The sequence below is a fragment of the Peromyscus californicus genome, unplaced genomic scaffold, assembly GCF_007827085.1.
Source record: "Peromyscus californicus insignis strain IS unplaced genomic scaffold, ASM782708v3 Scaffold_12__1_contigs__length_115047231, whole genome shotgun sequence".
Taxonomy (NCBI): Eukaryota; Metazoa; Chordata; class Mammalia; order Rodentia; family Cricetidae; genus Peromyscus; species Peromyscus californicus.
Window position 1 is genome coordinate 58,620,958 of NW_026294413.1, and position 18,453 is coordinate 58,639,410.

The window sequence follows — 18,453 nt, forward strand, 5'->3', positions numbered from 1 at the left end:
CACAGGGGAAGGACTTGAGGGAGGCCTTAGTTCAACAACTAGACAGGTGAGCCTGCAAGTGGTCGTTTCCAGCTAGACCTGAGTTTACTGGCAGCCTGCTGAGAGATGCAGAAATGGAGAAGCTATACAGTATTGGAGCCATGAAGGTTTCATACACCTACAGTCCCAGCAATTCAGGAGTTCAAGAGTTCAAGACTGGCCCGAGGAATGTAGTAAAGAATCCATTCCCAAAACATACAAAGTGCTGCATTTGCGGTCTATTATAGAGGAAGCATTCTAACACTCAATTACGTTGGGCTTTTCACAGGCATCCTCAGGTAATTTTAATAAACCCCATTGCACAGAACAATTAGGAACAGACTACTTTCCATATCTAATTTAATGTTGATTTTTCCTTCTTTTAGTTGAAATATTAAGCATTTACTTAACCTCCTTTCTCCTCTCTATCTCTAAATTGAGGGAAAAATGTCTTCCTTATAAACAACAGGAAATGAAAAATTAGAGGTAAGTCTTCCCATGTAACTGACAGTAGGCCCGAATGTCAGGGCTCAATAAAACAATTCTCCTGTCTCAGCAGTGTGTGCCACTATGTTGGACAAATGTACTACACTTTAGGTCATCTCTAGGTTACTGATTATACACAGTACACGGTCACAGTGTAATGTAAATGCACTGTAAATAGCTTTACTATTCAGGGAATAATGTTCAGTACAGAAGTGATATTTTCCTGAATAGTTTTCATCAGCAGTTGGTTGAGTTCATGAGTACAAAACTACCAGATACACAGGACCAACTGTATACAGTAATATATACATGTGTGTATGCATATTTACACAGACACACACAACAGTGTCTAAATTCTTTGGATAGTTTTTTTTCTTTTAAGCTAGACAAAAGTCTTAAATTAGGGCCAGTCAAATGTACTGTTATCTTTTTCAAAAGAACTTCATTATTCTTCGGCTTAATGCTAAGGCTTAGAGCCTCTGTCTTTTTCTTGGTGTACACTGGCTGATTTTCAACAAGTCAGTTATTTTTGTTTACCCCAGAATTCTGTTTCCAGATGGTTTCTTGCTACTTTTGTACTGGCCTCGCCTACAAAGTCTTACCCTTGGCAGTATGCTCAAATGCAAGGGCTCTATGCCTTAAGATTTGGGGGAACTTTTCCACGGTATATCATAGTGCCAGGCACTCGGTAGTTGCTCATCAAGTCTGGTTCCTCATCTACACCCCTCTTGCTAGCACTTTCTTTACTTTCCCTGCCATACAGACCTATCTCCTAACATCTTGTTGGACTGAGCTTTCCCTAAAACTCCTACGTGTATGTGAGGTCACACTTACATCAGGGCACTTACAGGCCCACTTAAAGCCATTAGGATTATTAGCTGATTTAGGATAAGTAGGATAAGGAAACCCAGAGGGAACTGGTTCTGTTTCTGGCTTTCTAATTTATCAAAGTCAAATTTTCATAGTCTAAATTTTTCATAAGTACTTTCTAAAAGATTTCATCATTTCATTCTTTTCTTATCGCACTTGAGTGCCTAATAAACTTCTTTCCCGGGCCGTTGACATTGAGCCAAAGTTCTGCTGCTGCCTCTTCCCGCATCTTACCAGCACAACCAGCAACCTAAGATCATGGGTTTTTGTTAAAGAGTTAAGACCTTTAGGCCTATAGGGACCACTTAAAGGCAGACAATGAACACATTGATCGAGTTCTAAGTGTTTGTTGAACAAATGGACAGAATATAAGAGCAGAATACAAAGAATACAAGAATCAGAAACTGTGTCTACCCTCAATAATGACCATATGACAGCCATGCTGCAGGGATGGGTTAGAGGTTGGCTGGATGCTCTAGCCTCAAAACCAGACATTGCTCAAGAGTAACTGGCAACACCATAATCCCCAATTTTTGTTTCAGACCCAACTGTCTCTAGGAAAAACAAAGGCAATTACTATGGCCAGCAAAGTATGGTACACACTATTCGAGATGGTGTCCGGATGATCTTTGCCTTAACTCTATAGTCACTGAAAACAAAACAAAACAAACTCTTCTCTATGTTTTGCCTTTTTAGTGGATTTGCTGACCAGGATAGACTCATGGACAGATGAACCGCACTAATTCTGAGTCTCAGTAGGAAATAATAGAAAGGTATTTTTCCCATCAACATCCTTGGAGTTTGGGTACCATGAATTGGTCCCTCGAAGGCTAAGTTATTGACTTAAAATGAACAAAGGGTCTGGGATCACAAGGTTCACATTCTGTGACTCCATCAGAGTACAGCTATTCTGTGAAGACCCACTTTAAAGAGCCCTTTCCAAGGATATCTTCGAAAACTGCAATATATGTGTTCTTAGAGATAATTCAATTCAATTCTATGTATTTTACAGAAAAGGTCATCAAGTCTCAAAAAGTGTGACTGACAATGTAAAAGCAGAGGCAAGTGTGGGCTTAGAAACAGTTTCCTTTGTTCACTTGCTTTCTACAAGAAAGGTGGCATCTAAGATGAATCAGGCTTGGAAGGCAGGTGTGCTCTGGTTGCCATAAGTGGATTAGCTACTTTTTTTTATCACTGTGATAAAACACTATGACCAAAAGCAACATGAGGAAAAAAAAGTTTATTTTGGCTTATGGTTGGTTCCAGATGGTTAGAGGTTAGAGTTTGTAATGGTGGGGGAGGCATGGCAGCAAAAGCAGGAAGCAGAGACACCAAGCAGGAAGTAGGGAGAGGCAAGAAACCCTCAAAGCCTACCTCCAGAGGTGGGCAGCAAGACTGCACCCTGTAAAGGTCTATACCAAAATGATGTACTTCCTCCAACAATGCTGTACCTTCCTAAAGGTCCCATAGCCACTCAAACAGCATCACCAACTGGGGACCCAGTGTTCAAATACATGAGCCTATGGGGGACATTTCTCATGCAAACCACAACACCAAATGTTCTGCTAAAGTGGGTAAGGACTATTTTAAGAACTTCACGCAGTACTCATTTCCTCTATTCGATACCCTGCAAAGTGGTTAATGTCCATCTCAATTTAATGAGGAAATAGAGCCTGGAAGAAATGAATTGATTCAGCTACCAAGAAACACAGCTGATATTCAATCTCTAGTCTGTGTGACCTCTAAGCCCATACTTTCCAAATTTCTTCCTATTATATAGTAAGGCCTGATAAATTCCTCAGCAAATAGCCAAGGAATGTCAGAGCAAAAGAACAACACCTTTAATATGCATTTTAAAGCCTCTTGCAAGGTAAACCTTCCTCTTACGTTCTTGATTCCTTAATGCTTATAAGAAGATTATGACAATATCTTATGATTTTTACCATTTTTTAAAAATGCAAAATCTCACTAGTATCCCAGCTTGCCCTTGAACTTTTCTCCTGCCTCTGGTTCCTATCTCCCAGGTGCTAGAATTACAGGTGTGCCCCTTTACATCTAGCAATGCCTTATAATGACTTATTCTTAATTATGACTATGGATTCTAGTCTTATAAAACATTTACATTAAAAATACTAGACACAAGAGTAGTTTCTTAGGTGGAATATTTTGCTTTTAAATTGCTCATTAAAAATCTAAACTTTAAGGTTTATGTAAAAAAATTCTATTGTGTGAGTTTTACTCCCTTCAAAACTCCATCTCTTTTTTCAGGAAGAGTACACTGTAGTGTCAAAATTAGGAAGAAGGATGGCTAATGTCTTCTAAATAAATCTCAGGGACATGTCAACTGAGGCAAAAAGTCATGCAACCGTCAAAAAGCAAGAGTAATAGGATTTTTGAATATACATCCTGATAATAAATCACATGCTAATTCAAACCAACTCCAAATGATTTAAGAGAATTTGTCAGATTTTTTTGACCAATGAGCTTGAGAAATTTTAATTTATTGTTTTTTTCACTTGATGGCCTTATTACTAACTCAAGCTACTTAGAGGCATTAATTCCAGGCACTTGACCAAGATCTATTTTGAGAATCCCTGTGTAGTTTGAAGTAAAATTAGGGGCTCAAGTCTCAAATCCGACACCCAGTGATTTGCTTGAATCACACAGGATTTTATTTTAATGTGTAAGCCAACGTCTAAAAAAGATTAAAAAAAATCACTCATAAAGCAGCCAGATTTGAGCTTCTTAAAGAAAAAGAAAAAGAGAAAGAAAAGAAAAAAGGGTGGATTTGGCAGCTCATATCCCTAAACAGCCAAGACACACTCAGTGTGCCCCAGCTGCTTAAGTACAGGAGTGTGACAAGTGGTCCAGGCCCGATCTCACGCCTCTATTTGAGAGAAGTCATGGACTGCATCACCTGGGGAAACATTCAATAAACCAGACCATAAGAACCCAGTTCTCAATGCAGCGTGCCTCAGTCCTTAGAACACTAGCTATCAGAGGAGCCTAAAGGCAGCAGGCATCCTTCAGCAGCCAACCCTTCAGCTGACCAGATGAAGCAATTCTAGTACCTAGCCCAAGGTCAAATCCCAGAGCGCTGCTATCTGATGCCAATCAAAGAATAAAGAGCCCTTTAAAAAATTCTACTTCCTTTTTTAAGAAGTATTTTTTTCCCCCTGGGATATAACAGCAGCCCCCACAGACACGCACACACAGATGTGCTCATCCATGAGTGGGAGGGTAGAGCCATAGATTGATACCAGATGTCCTCTATTATTTTCTTTCTTTCTTTCTTTTTTTTCCTTTTGGTGTTTTTGAGACAGGGTTTCTCTGTGTAGCTTTGGAGCCTGCCCTGGCCCTCACTCTGTAGACCAGGCCTGCCTCTGCCTCCCAAGTGCTGGGATTAAAGGCGTGCACCACCACTGCCCAGCTCCTCTATTATTTTCTACCTTATTTTTGGGACACAATCTCACTGAACCTGGAGCTGGCTCTCTATTTAGGCTAGACTTGCAGGCTAGCCAGCCCCTGGGATCTGCCTGTCCCTGTCTACCCCTCCCCAGCACCAGGTCACAGATGCACACCCAGTGTCTGGCTTGAAGGAAGGTGCTGAGGTGGGAACTCATGCTTTCAGGGAAGGTGCTTTCCTTAATGAGCCATCACCAGCCTCAAAGAGTGCTCCAATTTTAATACCAGTTCTAATATTTATGCTGAGTTAATCCATAGAGAAAAAGGACAAAGCTGGGGGTTTTGCTTTATCATTTCAGCACATTCTTTCCATAATGAGCCTCTCCCCTTTGCCATCAATAACTAAGGTCCATCACGTGTTCCTAAGCTAAAGTGCAAGACCTGATCAGGGCCAGAATGCACATCGGTCTTCTCTCCTCTTCCAAGGTGCCTTTTCCTTTTCTCTTTTTGCCCACCAGGTGGTGAGATGAGAAACTGGTGGTTCTGCTTCAACTAACACTCCTTGCTGAGCATCTCTTGACTACCCTCCAGGCCCCTGGTTTTACCCTCTCTTCTTTCAAGCCCCACTCTTCCTAATACATATTGACATTACTCTAGGAGTGAGTTATTTTGTCATGTTTTTACAAAGATGGGTGGCAAAGGGAAAAAAGGGACTTGGCTCAAGATCACAGAGGAGGCAAAATAAGACTCAGAACTTCCTAAGACTTGGCCCAGGGCTCAGGAAGTCAGGGACACCGACCTTTGAATATTACTTCTGATTTGCCAAAACTATTTGCAGCTAAGTACATAAGGACATAAACTTAACAAGAGGAAGTAAGTAAGGGAGGCCAAGGTACATGCAGTCTACTACAGGGAAAGAAACACAGCCCTAATATTTTTAACGAGGGAGGTTATCGGGACCTGGGGTCCCATGTGGTCCAGTGTGCTCAAGGCAGACTGTGGCACAGTCAGGGCTGAGAAAAAAAGAGAGCTGAGACTTTAAATGAAACACAAGGAGGGGAAGGGACCATGTATCACTGCGTGGGAGTGGCCAGATCAAAGAGACCATTTAAACAGAAACAAGACAGCTTGGCTATGGGCACATCCAGATGATGTGAAGACACCCGCACATTGTCCTATCAACCAAGGAGACACCCAGAAGATCTATGCAAGACAGGAGAAAGGCTGCAGAACACTTACTTCCCTTTCTACCACACAGGGGGACAGCAGGACATGCCCTCAAAGAGTGACTCAAGAGAGGAGTGGGAGCGTGGACTCTGTAGCCCGAGTCACCTAAAGAAATCAGAACCCATCACTCACTTGCTGGATGACCTTGGGGGAAGTTACTAACCCTCTCTGTGGCACTTCTTTCCTGTAAACTGGTAATAATGGCACTACTCACCTCATTAAATTGTTAGATCACTCCTTAGTTAACACATTTAGAACCATGTCTGGCAGAAAAAGCGACTCATAGGTTAAATAAGCAGAGCACATTCAAGAACACACAGAGGAGACTTGTGCTTAAACTCTAGAACACAACAACAGGATAGATAATCGAGCTACACATACACGTTCTTACAGAAAGACTGGCAAAATCCGAGACATTCTGAAGCCAAGGTGACAGCCACTATCATTGATCTAGGGGAAGAGGGGAAAAGGTCAGGGAAACTGGGAAAGGATCAGGGATTCTCAGGAAGTCCAGACCAGTTTGAACTCCAGACTCTCCATGCTAAGAGCAGAAGGTGGGGGCAGGGAGTGAAGGCAGCAGTTGCTGGGGTTAAACCGAGTCCAAGGCAAGGCTGACTATGTCCTCTGCATTGCTAGTGGAGGTCAGAGTGCTTGGATGTGGAATCAAGCTCCCCACCTGCTCCATGGTGCTTCTCCTTTACCTACCTCTGACAGTCTAGTCTCTTGGTCCTTGCACGTCACTCTAAACTCTTGGGATGGTCAATGACTTCCCAATCTCCACACCCAGGGGTCTCATCTCCACTTTACATGCTAGTTTTCCTTTGTCTTTTCTTGCTCGTTTCTAGTATGTTGCTCTGGCGGACTTAGAACTTGCTTATGCAGCCCGGGTGGCACAGCTCACAGTCTTCCTGCCTCCCACTCAAGAGTGCTGGATTACAGGCACTGGTCCCCACTACCCACAGCTGTGTTCTGGGAAACATCCTTTGTCCTTAGGCTTCCACTCACCTTCCTGTTTACTGTTTTGCGGTCCCTTTACATTACCGATCCCTTTAAATCCCAGCTCAGAAGCTTCTCTGAAGCTGTAGTCTTCTTCATGCTCACCACTACCACCCTAATTCAGACTTTTGTCATGTTTCTGAAATGGTCCCCCTGCTGGTCTCCCTGTGTCCATCTCTGCATGCCACCTCACTCCCATGCTGTTTCCAGAGTTCCTTTATTTATTTATTCTCCTTACAGGCTCCTGACCTGCACATACTCAATGGTGGAATCTCAACCTCACCACCTCACCTCTTTAAACCTCATTAGACCTGCCTCTCCCCTTTCACCTCTCTACCCATACTCATCAACAATGAATTTCCCACCATCCCATGACATGAAACCTGGGCTCCTCTTCACAACTGGTGTGTGCGTGCATGTTGGTGGGTGTGGTGTGTGTACATACATGTGTTCACATGTGTGTGGACATTCTGGTGTACATATGTGGGGAGACCCAAAGCTGATGTTATGTCTTCCTTGATGGCTTTCCCTTTATTTACCAAGGTAGGGCCTCTTGTTGAACCCAGAGCTCACCAATTCCACCCAGTCTAGCCAGCTTGCTCCAGGCAGCCCTGTCTCTGCCTCTTAAGTGCTGGGATAACCTGCTCACTCTTACATGGATTCTGGGGATCTCAACCATGGTGCTCATGAATGTGGAGAAAATATTTCATACACCGAGCTATCACCCCAACCCCATACTTTATATAAGAAAGTCCTTTCTTCCAGTTGGCTGACTTCTAAGAAATGTCTACCTCAGCTTCCTTAAGCAGCAAACATTGTTTTCTTACTCTAAAAAAAAACCTGTTCATTGTGTGAATATATGTGCATGATGTATGTGCATGGGCACATATGTGACAAGACACATGTGTAGAAGTCAGAGGTCAACCTGTTTGGTTCTCTCCTACCATGTGGGTTTTGGGGATCAAATTCAGGTCTTCAGGCTTGGTGGTAGCCCCTTTACCCAGGGAACCATCTTGTCATCCCTAGCTCTTTACTTTCTGAATGTCAACAGCACTGTCACGCTCTCTTTGAGACAGTTCTGGCAAGACCTAAGTGACCTGAATCATGAGCCCCAGAACCTCCATGGTAGAGCCATGTGCTGCCAAAGCTCCCACAACCAGTACGAGGCCTGACTGTGTGAATTAAATAAAGCCCTTCACCTTTCAACCTAACAAGGTCTGTGTTGAAGCACAAAATAAGACCCAAAGAGGCTCATGAAACTCTGTAGCCAACCAGGAGAGGGCCGTTCTCACCGCTGTATATCCTTATTCTTCCACAAGGAGGCAGACTGGGCCTTTGGCACTCTTTCGATGAAATTCACCAGCTCTTCCATGAGAAGCCTAAGTTTAAACAAAGCAAGAAGATATTGGAGAACAATTTGCTGCTAACACGGTAGCTAGGAGAGGTGGATCTGCCCATCTCCCACTAGCCTGTTTCATGAGACAGACATCTTAAACTGATACAAGAAGCTGGTGCTTGCTCTGGGAATCAGAAGTGTTCCACTCAGAGGGAGACCTGCCCAAAGACCAGCAGCGGGACAGACCTCTGCCATCCTGAGGTGGCATACCTGCATATATATGTGTGTATGTGTGTGTGACACACACACACACACACACACACACACACACACACACACACACACACACACAGGCAAGAGGGAGACCTGCCCAAAGACCAGCAGCGGGACAGACCTCTGCCATCCTGAGGTGGCATACCTGCATATATATGTGTGTATGTGTGTGTGACACACACACACACACACACACACACACACACACACACACACACACACACACACAGGCAAGGGAGTCCAAGGAGTGCCACACTTAATGGGTCCAGGGCTGCATAGACACTGCAATCATCCCTGAAAGCTAGAGATAATCAAAAAGCTAGAAATAGAGCTGGGCATGGGAGTTCATGTCTGTCATCTCAGCACTTGTGATGCTGAGGCAGGAGAACTACTATGAGTTCTAGGCTAGCCTAGGCAACAGAATGAGACTGTTCCCCCCAAAACCACATACCCACTTTCCCACCCACCTAGAAATACATTTCAACATCTGAATCTAGTTCATGCTCTAATACAGCTAATCCACACTGGCCAATATCCTCTCTGTACAACGCACGACAACGGCAATATACAAATTTATTGGCAACAGAAACCCAAGCAAGCTGGGCAGTGGTGACACACACCTTTAATCCCAGCACTTGGAAGGCAGAGCCAGGCAGATCTCTGTGAGTTAGAGGCCAGCCTAGTCTACAGAGCAAGATCCAGGACAGGCACCAAAACAATACAGAGAAACCCTGTCTCGAAAAACCAAAAAAAGAGAAAAACAAAAACAACAACAACTACAAAAAGAAAAAAGAAAAGAAACCCAAGCAAGTGGTGTCACACCCATCTGTTTCCTTAACTACTTCTGTGTCCTCCTTCAGGCGGTGCTGGCCCCAGCACCTGAAGATCTGAGGCCCGGGCTCCTTAGTGCTCTGGGATTCTCCACAGAGCCCATCCTTAAGCACCATCTCTCTTGGACTACAGCCTAACACTCAAGCAGCTCTTCCTCTCACTCCACGGCTGTCTTGTTTTCCTATAACGGCCCTTTCTGCTCCCCGGAGTCCCTCGCTGTTTTTATACGCTGCAGGTGATGTTTTCACACTGACCATTCTGTTTCATTTCTCGTCACTAGTTCATCTTGTTGGACATCTGGAAGACACTAGAATATAACCTAACAGTTTATAACACTCCTCCATCCTGTATATTGGATCCTGAAAGTTTTAACTTACTTAATTATTTCATATTATGGGTTTTTATTCCCCCAGTAATAATTTTCTTTACTCTTTTCTTTTTTCTCAATAACTGATTCTGTGGTGACTTGCAGCACTTTGAAGGACTGGTTGGGTAGAGAAGAAAGCATGACCTTGGTTGACCAAAGACTATAATTAAGACTTAAATATATATATATATAATTAATATATATATAATTTTTTTTTTCCGAGACAGGGATCTCTGTAGTCTTGACTGTCTTGGAACTTATTCTGTAGATCAGGCTGGACTTGAACTCAGAACCCACCTGTCTCTGCCTTCCCAAGTGCTGGGATTAAAGGAATATGCCCAAATCACAGCCTGGCTGTAATTCTTTATTTTTAAGGTTATTTATTGTGGCTGGAGAGATGGCCCACTGGTTTAGAGTACTTGCTGCTTTTGTAGAGGATCTGGGTTCGGTGCCCAGCATCCACATGGTGGTTCACAAGTATCTGAACACCAGTTCCAGGGAATCCAATGCCCTTCACCAACTTCTACAGGGGCCAAGCACAGGAGAGGTGCAGAGATATATACACAGGCAAAACACTCACAGATAAAATAAAATGAATAATCTAAAAAAAATTTACTTTTTAATGTATACATGTATTATGTGTGTGTACATGCCTACATATGCATACATGTTCACAGGTGCCTATGGAGCCAGGAGCAAGATCCCCTGGAACAGGAGTTATAGGTGGTTGTAAGCTGCCTGATATAGGTGCTGGGAACTGAGCCTGGGTCCTCTCCAAGAGCAGCAAGTCTTCTAACTGCTGAGCTATCTCTCCAGGCACAAGACTGCTTAGTCTTAAATCCTTAGAGTACTATATTTCATTCTGTCACCAGGGAAGGACAACTGAACTGCTTAATTACTCTTCTTCCCTTGTTTTCTACAAGCTGTCTCTATTTATAGCCCTCAGTAAATCATGAAAAGGGGATATTTTCAAAGCAAAGCAATAAAGTTTCTTCTTTTCTTCTTCATTTAAATATGCGAAGTTCCTCTGCTCTGGAGCTCTTTGCTCTGGATCTTTGTGGCATCTTCCTAGGTCTCTGTCCTATCTAGCATCATCTACAGAGGGGTTGCCTAGGAACACTCCTTTCAGCTATACTAAAAGAAAGACTGGGGCTGCCAGGGGCACCAGTCTCTAGGGATCTCCAGTAAGCATTCTTGTGTCTAGAGAGCAGCCTCCCCTTCCCTCTTCCTGGGAAAGAAATCAAAACCTTTCTGGTATCACACTCAACAGTGGCCACTGAAGGAGCTTGGCAGCCACATTCCTCTCACCTGCCGATCTGCATGGTGGGTTCTGTGGCATACACGGTGCCTGTGAATCCTGTGTGCTCGGTGATGTAGGGCAGCGCCATCATGCAGTGATAGTTAGAGATGAGAATCACATCGACTGTAGACAGGTCTATTAGCTCGGTCTGAAGAGAAAGGGAGGGGGGATATGTGTCTGTGCCAGGGCATAGATCAGCAGGACGGGACTGACAGATGATGCTGTCAGAACGTAGAGCAGCAGTTTCGGTTCTTCAGAATAATGAGGCCTTTCCCGCAACACCGCCCTTCCCTCCCCATGGATGTGTCCTAATACAGACAGCAAATAGCAGGGTAGGAGGGCTGGCTGTGGCAATGTGGCTGGCTCACCACTATCACTCTGCTAAGTTTACCAAATAGAGGGACAACAAAATCTTTTTCCATTATTGTTGTTTTTTAAGTTTTTGACTTTTCAATGTTAGGCTACCGTATTCATAGGGGAGGAAGCAAAAGAGAATGGCGGTCACTTCTTAGAACTCCAAGGGGGCTTTTCATGTATCCCTCTTGTGACAGTGCCCAGCATGGCAGCACCTTGTGTGCTTTTCCTACAACTCCTCTGCCTTCCCACCTAACAAGCCTCTGCATTTAGTGGAGGGTGGGGGGTGGCCTCAAGCACGGACTGTGGGCAAAGTCAGCCACTGCAGCTGACAACTCTTTGTCACAGAGGAGCTAACCCCCAACCACATGATACCCCAGGATGAGCATAACTGGGTCATCAGAGTGTGTGAGGTAGGAGAAGGGGATGTGGAGTTGTGTCCTGCTCAGAGAAGAAGTAACAAAGACACTAATGACAGAAGCAATAAGAAGCAGTGTGTCATCTGGAATGTGGGTATTTTCTGGGTGAGTGACTTAACACAGAAATAATTTAACAAAACTGCCAGCATCACCAGCACGTGGGTAAAGGATGTAAGTACTGCACTGCTAGGAGAATGCATCTCGTGCTGTGTAGCAGTTTTCTCTAAGACAAAATGCTCCATCTCAAATGAGATGCAGTGTTGTCAAGGGAGGTGAAACATTCTATTCTGCAGGGGAGCTCATTAAATTTCAGGAAGTAAGCAACCCAAAGGCTTCAGGAAGTCCCTGAAACTGACCTGACTCAGCGGCCTCTTCTTCCTCAAGCATATATAAGCAGGGAGGACTGCTGAGGACACACTTACACTAGCAGGGCTGCCTGCAAGAGGGTTAGACCACCTGAGCTTTCTAGAGGAGACACTCCTGGACTTGTCCAGCTGCCTGCAAGTTGTGCAGTAGACTCCAGGGTTCTATCTTTTGTGTACCATTACCCATGCTGGGTGGGATTTTAGTAAAGTACCTGTCTTTGAGCCATTTCTGTCCTGTAAGTAACCCCTCACCCATAGTCCTTCAAGTAATACCAGTAAAATTCACTGATTCAGCAAGTTGTACTTTGGTGGCGTTCTCTCTTTGGTTGTTATCTGTCTGGGGTGAGATGGTTGTTCACATCCCCTAGGAATAGTGTCACATGGCACATGGGAACAACAAACCTCCAGCAATACCCAACATCTATCAGCCTTCACCCCACACTCAGCCTGTACTTACAAGACAATATCCTCATGGTGGAGGTGGTTCTACTCTCTGCTACCTCTAGAACCACTTTTAAAAAAGGAAATTAAAACAGAGTAGCAGAGGGACAAACATAGAAGAACACCATAGAAGTGATAATTAAAGCAACAGTGAAACTCAAAAGCAGACCCTTTCCTCCCATGTAAGGACACGGAAGGGAAACCTGACTGTTCTCTTTCAAATGTAACAGTCAGCCCAGAGTCCAGAATCATGGAAAAATCTGCTGAGGACAGTCAGAAGGAAAAAAAATTATTCTTAATTTATGTATCTAAGACACATCACTACATAAATATTTTCCCCCAAATAATTTAATATTGGAATCATATTTATACACCAACATTTACATATTTAGTTACATACTTCAGCGGGATGAAAGATATTTTACCTTTAAAAGTGTTGTGTGCAACATTTGGTTCTGCACACTGCAACAGGGTCACACAGTCACAGTGCACAGGCCGCTTACTTGACTGTACTGAGCCATCCATCACACAGTGGAGATCAGAGGGAAACAGATAGTTAAAGTAGTTTTAGGGGTCTCTGATTGGTCTGTCAGGCTCACTGGACTAGAGTTGGTGCCTCTCCTGTTTCTACCACACCCATGTTTTCTCCAAGTCTTAATTAACAGCAGTATGGCTCTATCTTAAAACAATGACTATTACCATTTAAGTCGTATAATCTTGCTTGAAAAATGATCTATGGCTTTAGAATCCTCCATGTATGAATGGTACAACCAAAGGTGCACTGTGAAATTAAATGTTTTACTGAGAACTTCTGTACTCTGGAGCAAGTTACAAAGTCCTCAGAGCACCAATCCACATGCTCCACATTCTTGGCCATAAAGTCAAGGTTGCGACAGTCAGTGCCATCTGTGGTATGCTGAAATAAATGCAGCACCTAGGATACGGAACCTCCGAACAGATGGGGAACTGCCCCAGCAATTGTTAAGTGACAAATGCAGTACCTAGTGAGGGAGGGCTCAGGGTCACGGCACTTTAACTATGCCTTGACTCCACAGTGCTCATTACAGGAGGCTTGGCTTCCAGTAAGAATTGCTTTTGTCTTACCTCTGGTAGGCAGAATTCAGGCACAGAATCCACAAATACATGACCTGAGCATTCTTTTAGCTCCTAAAAGAGATGGGGAGGAAAAATACTAAGAGATACTTAATAGATACAGTACCAAGGAAATTCAACCTCCACACCTAACTTGGAGGGTGGGATGCTATTTTTAGACAAACTGTTTCTTATTTAGGCTCAGGCTGGCTAGGTGCCCCACGGAGGGTGGAAACACAGCTTGGTGGCAGAGGGTGGAAACGCAGCTTGGTGGCAGACTCAGGTTTTGCAATCGCATTCCCTGATGCCTCTTTAAGAAGTTAGGAAGAACACGTGCTGCTGCTAGAATTTGCAATCCAGTGTTTTCCAAGAACTAGTTACCAAGTCAAAGCTCCCTGGGCCCTGTCTAATATCTAAAGGACCAGAAACCGGAGAGTGGGCCAGGGACCCTGTGTTTACGACAAGGACTTCTGGTGATTGTGCTGTGTCATGTCAGGAGTCCAGTCCCAGACGGATTACTTAGGAGCCTTTTCTTCCATGGACCAGGAGCTGAGGGAGGAGGCCTAGTAAGGAGGGAAGCTCAGGAGTAGGGGGCAGGGATCAAAGTGCTGCCACCACCACCACCACCACCACCACCACAGTGCATGTACCGCCTGCTTCACAGAACACAGGCTTACTTAGGAGTCTAAGTAATTAGAATAAACCTTTTAATCAAAAGAAGGAAGGCTTCTGTCTTAAAAACGGGATCATATAACCTCCCACCTCAGATGCTACTGCCCATATTTATATGCACACCTGAGTTTGGATTCTCCCAAAGGCTGGCTGTGAGAAAAGAGTCTGAGAGCAGTAGCTCAGACAGGGTGTTGTTTTTCTGGTGGTTTTTCCCTGCAATGGGGGGTGGTAAACAGAAGGCATGGTGTCTGGAGATGGACATGCTATGGAGCCACATTCCACCATAGCAGTTGCATTTACTTCATGTGGCAATTCAGAAGCATGTCAGACAGTCCTGAGTCCACTGAGAAAGAAGCAAGAGGTCTAGAAGTCCAACCTGCCAGTTCCCATGTAGGAGTAGCATCAAAACAACTCCCAGAGTCACGCAGATAAGAGTGGCTGAAGTTATGCCAGAGCACACTGAACTGGAAAGGCTGGCAACCTGGGCAGGCCACCGACAGGCTGGCTGCAATGTCCCCAGAACGCCACAGGCACTTTTAAACAAGTGGTGGGGTTTCTGAATCATCAAGCACATGTCTATGATTTTTTCTTTCTTTCTTTCTTTTTTTTTTTTTTTAAAGACAGTGTAGCCTTGGCTGTCCTGGAACTCCGTAGCCCAGGCTGGACTCAAACCCACACATATCCGCCTGCCTCTGCCTCCCGAGTGCCGAGATCAAAGGTGTGCGCCGCCACCAGCCAACACATGTCTACTTTACAGTCAAATCAGTTAGGATTTGACAGTGACCTTTGCTGTCAAAGGGAAATACACAACTTTAGTTCTACCATGTTTCCACAAAGCACTCAACAGTATTTCTATATATTCACACATACATATCTAAATCTACCACCATCTGAATTACCGAGTCTTTATTTGAAAACAGCGTGTCAACTACATTCCTAGCCTTAGGAATCTTAGAGTCTTTATTGGAGTCTTAAACACTTCTTCCCCTTGAATGTGCTCTTGTGAGCACTGTTTAACTATTGACAGAATGAGCCAAAAAAAGGAGATGAACAATTCTTAATTACAATGGACCTGCTAGCTAAAAACAAACGGCAATTAATTATGTTTAATGGGGGAATTCCCAGCTCCTTCAAGATGAGGCTAAAATGGAGGTGTTGGAGAGGTGGGAAAGAAGAGGAGGTTTTGTTCTTGTTTGTTTGTTTGCTTTGTTTTGATTTTTCTTTTGTGTGCAGGATGTTGCAGGGGTTAGGGGAGGATATGGGGGGACCAGGAAGTGAGCAGAATTGGGGTACATGACATGAAACTCCCAAAGAATCAATAAAGAAATTATATTAAAAACAAAACCAAACACCAGACGAGCCATACCACGGGCCGTTTGAAACCTTGCATGATCTTAAGAGGGCACTGTGATCTCCCTATCACCAGAGCACGTCCTGTGATAAAGACTCTGGATTCTCAGCCACCAGGAGGCCTGCAGGAGACTCATTGCCATTCCAAACACTTGCAATGTCGCTGTCTTTCACTCACCACTCCCTTTTAATGAAACACTCCCACATACACATGCAAGTCATTTCACTCACAATGCAATGGTAATGCAATGCTTTTGAGCCTTTCTCGGGGATAATGATTTATAGTCAGCAGGAGACCCAGGCTGAAATCAGGTACACAGGTTCCTGAATGTCACATAATTTTATAGTCAGCTATGAGGGAAGTCTAGTTTCAAATTATGCATCTGGGTTGCACATGAGTTTGGGGTGCAGCTACAGGAATTAATTCTGAAAAAAGCCCACGCATCAGCAGTGTCCATTAAAAGGAGTAACTGTCTTACTCAGATGAATCATGTGAAAGATCTTTAAACTCATTCAGCTTTTTAATTTTGAAGCTCAGACAAGGATGAATGATTTAGAGGACCACGGAGTGGCGTAGAGATGCTCTGCACGTTTTAATCTTCTACCACTGTCAAAGTGTGCCTATGTCACAGTTTTAGTTTCTTTAAGCATTGGGATCTCATTTAATAAGCTGACCAAACTCTAATAAGTATCACCTTTGGGACCCTAATTACAACTGTAGTCAGCTTTCTTTCTTTGGTGATAAATTTGCAAAGTATTTAAGATTGTCACAGACACAAATGTGACCTGAGGCCAAACAAAGAGTCTGTAAAGGCACTTATAGATAGCAATTATCAAGTATTAGAGAACTTAACATGAACCGTAGGGTTTGGAAGAGAATACACATAAAAAAACACAATGAGCCTGAGTCATCAGCATGGCTCTGGCAGGACAGGACAGCTTTCCACTGTGGATAGGCAGGATGCAGTTTGTATTTTAGATATTACCTTGTCCAAAAAAGCATTTCCATCTTTTAGAGACCAGCCAGGAAGATTAGATAGCCTGGGACTGCAAAACAAAAATTGAATTATCCTAAATACATTATAATCGTCAGTGAATTCAAGACGACTTTACATTCACCATACAATTAAACACAGTGAGCAGTTACTGGCGGTGATTCTTACCCAATTAACGGAGCAGATGAAAACTAACCATGTTGTACTAAGCCTAAGAACCTGTTTTACAGCTGGCTATGGTGGTCCTCGCTTATAACCCCAACAGCTGTGAGGATGAAGCATGAGGATCTCAAGTTTGAGGACGGCCTAGACTACACAGTAAAACCCTATCTGAACAGAATAAAACAGCTGGGTATCACGGTATGTGCCTGTGATCAGGCTCTCAGGAAGCTGTGGCAGCAGAGCGACTCAGAGGTCAGCCTAGGCTGTACAGTGAGATGCTACCTCAAAAGTACCCAGGGCTGGGAATATAGCTGGGTGATAGAATGCTTGTTTATCATGTGTATGGCTCCAGGTTTAATCCCTAACACCACCCAAACCAAAACAAACAAAGGGTGGTCATGTGGCAAAAGAACAGGTTAACATAAACTGTTCCCCATTAAAAAAAAGAATTTATGAAGAACAGAAAGGGAAGAGTGCAGATGAAATACTGAGAGCATTTTAGAGCTTCCAATCTCTAACTACCTTGGCTTTATCTTGTGTTCAACAGCCATTATGAGTGGAGGCAGAATGAGTGGGTGGCTTCATTGACTCTGAGAAAGCAAACTGAGGTTAGGTGCCGGGCTGTGAATTCAGTGCTGACAAGTGGATTACACCAGGTCACCTAGAACTCTACTTGTGATCTCCTTTTGCCCAAGAAATTTTTATGTGATCCTAAGTATATACAGGTATATAAAATAAGTATAAAGGGGCTGGAGAGATGGCTCAGAAGTTAAGTGAGTACTGCTCTTGCAGGACCCAGGTTTGGTTCCCAGAACCCACATTAGGTGTCTCAAAACCACCTGTAAACTACATTTCCAGGTTACCCAATGTCCTCTTCTGGCCCGAGGGTACTTGTACATACAATGTACATAAAAAACTCATACACATGCACTAAAAGTATATAAATAAATCTTAAAATAAGCATAGAGACCAAACATTTACTAATAGTCATAAACAATCCTTTGGCATACATATTTCCTTACCATCTACTAAAGATCAGAGTAAATCTGCATACTAATGAAATAGATGTGCTTATTTGGTTTTACATACATCAATAAATCTTGGCTGAATATTGGATTCCCACAGGAATCAGACATCTTCAATATTTTTTCAGAGTTGATAAACATTTTGATTTTGTAATCATCAATGTTAAGAATGCCATCACACATGAATATATGATTTTTTAAAAAATGACAGAAGTAGGGTCATTTCAGAAATTGTTGGGCATTCTATCCTCACTCCAAGCCAGAATTCATCTAACAATTCATGAAACTCGAGTCAGCAATTCAAACAACAATGTAAAATATTAAATTGTGTTATTGTGTATGTGTTAGGGGCTGTATATGTATCATGGCATTTGTGTGGTCAAAGAATAACTTTCAGAAGTGGGTTCTCTCTTTCCCTCAGGTAGGGCCTTGGGATCAAATCCAAGGCATCAGCTTTGGTACCAAGAAC

The 18,453-nt window shown here is 43.4% G+C and overlaps 1 protein-coding gene across 1 annotated transcript in view; it reads right to left on the reverse strand.

Annotated features, from left to right (window-relative positions):
• Nucleotides 1–18,453, reverse strand: part of Ints9 (integrator complex subunit 9) — a 90,721-nt gene that overhangs the window by 35,592 nt on the left and 36,676 nt on the right. The window contains exons 3-6 of the mRNA XM_052732940.1: nucleotides 16,789–16,849; nucleotides 13,793–13,855; nucleotides 11,118–11,257; nucleotides 8,295–8,381 (exon numbers count right to left, since the gene is read on the reverse strand). Coding sequence (XP_052588900.1) covers nucleotides 8,295–8,381; nucleotides 11,118–11,257; nucleotides 13,793–13,855; nucleotides 16,789–16,849 — 351 coding nt within the window. The remainder of the gene's footprint in view (nucleotides 1–8,294; nucleotides 8,382–11,117; nucleotides 11,258–13,792; nucleotides 13,856–16,788; nucleotides 16,850–18,453) is intronic.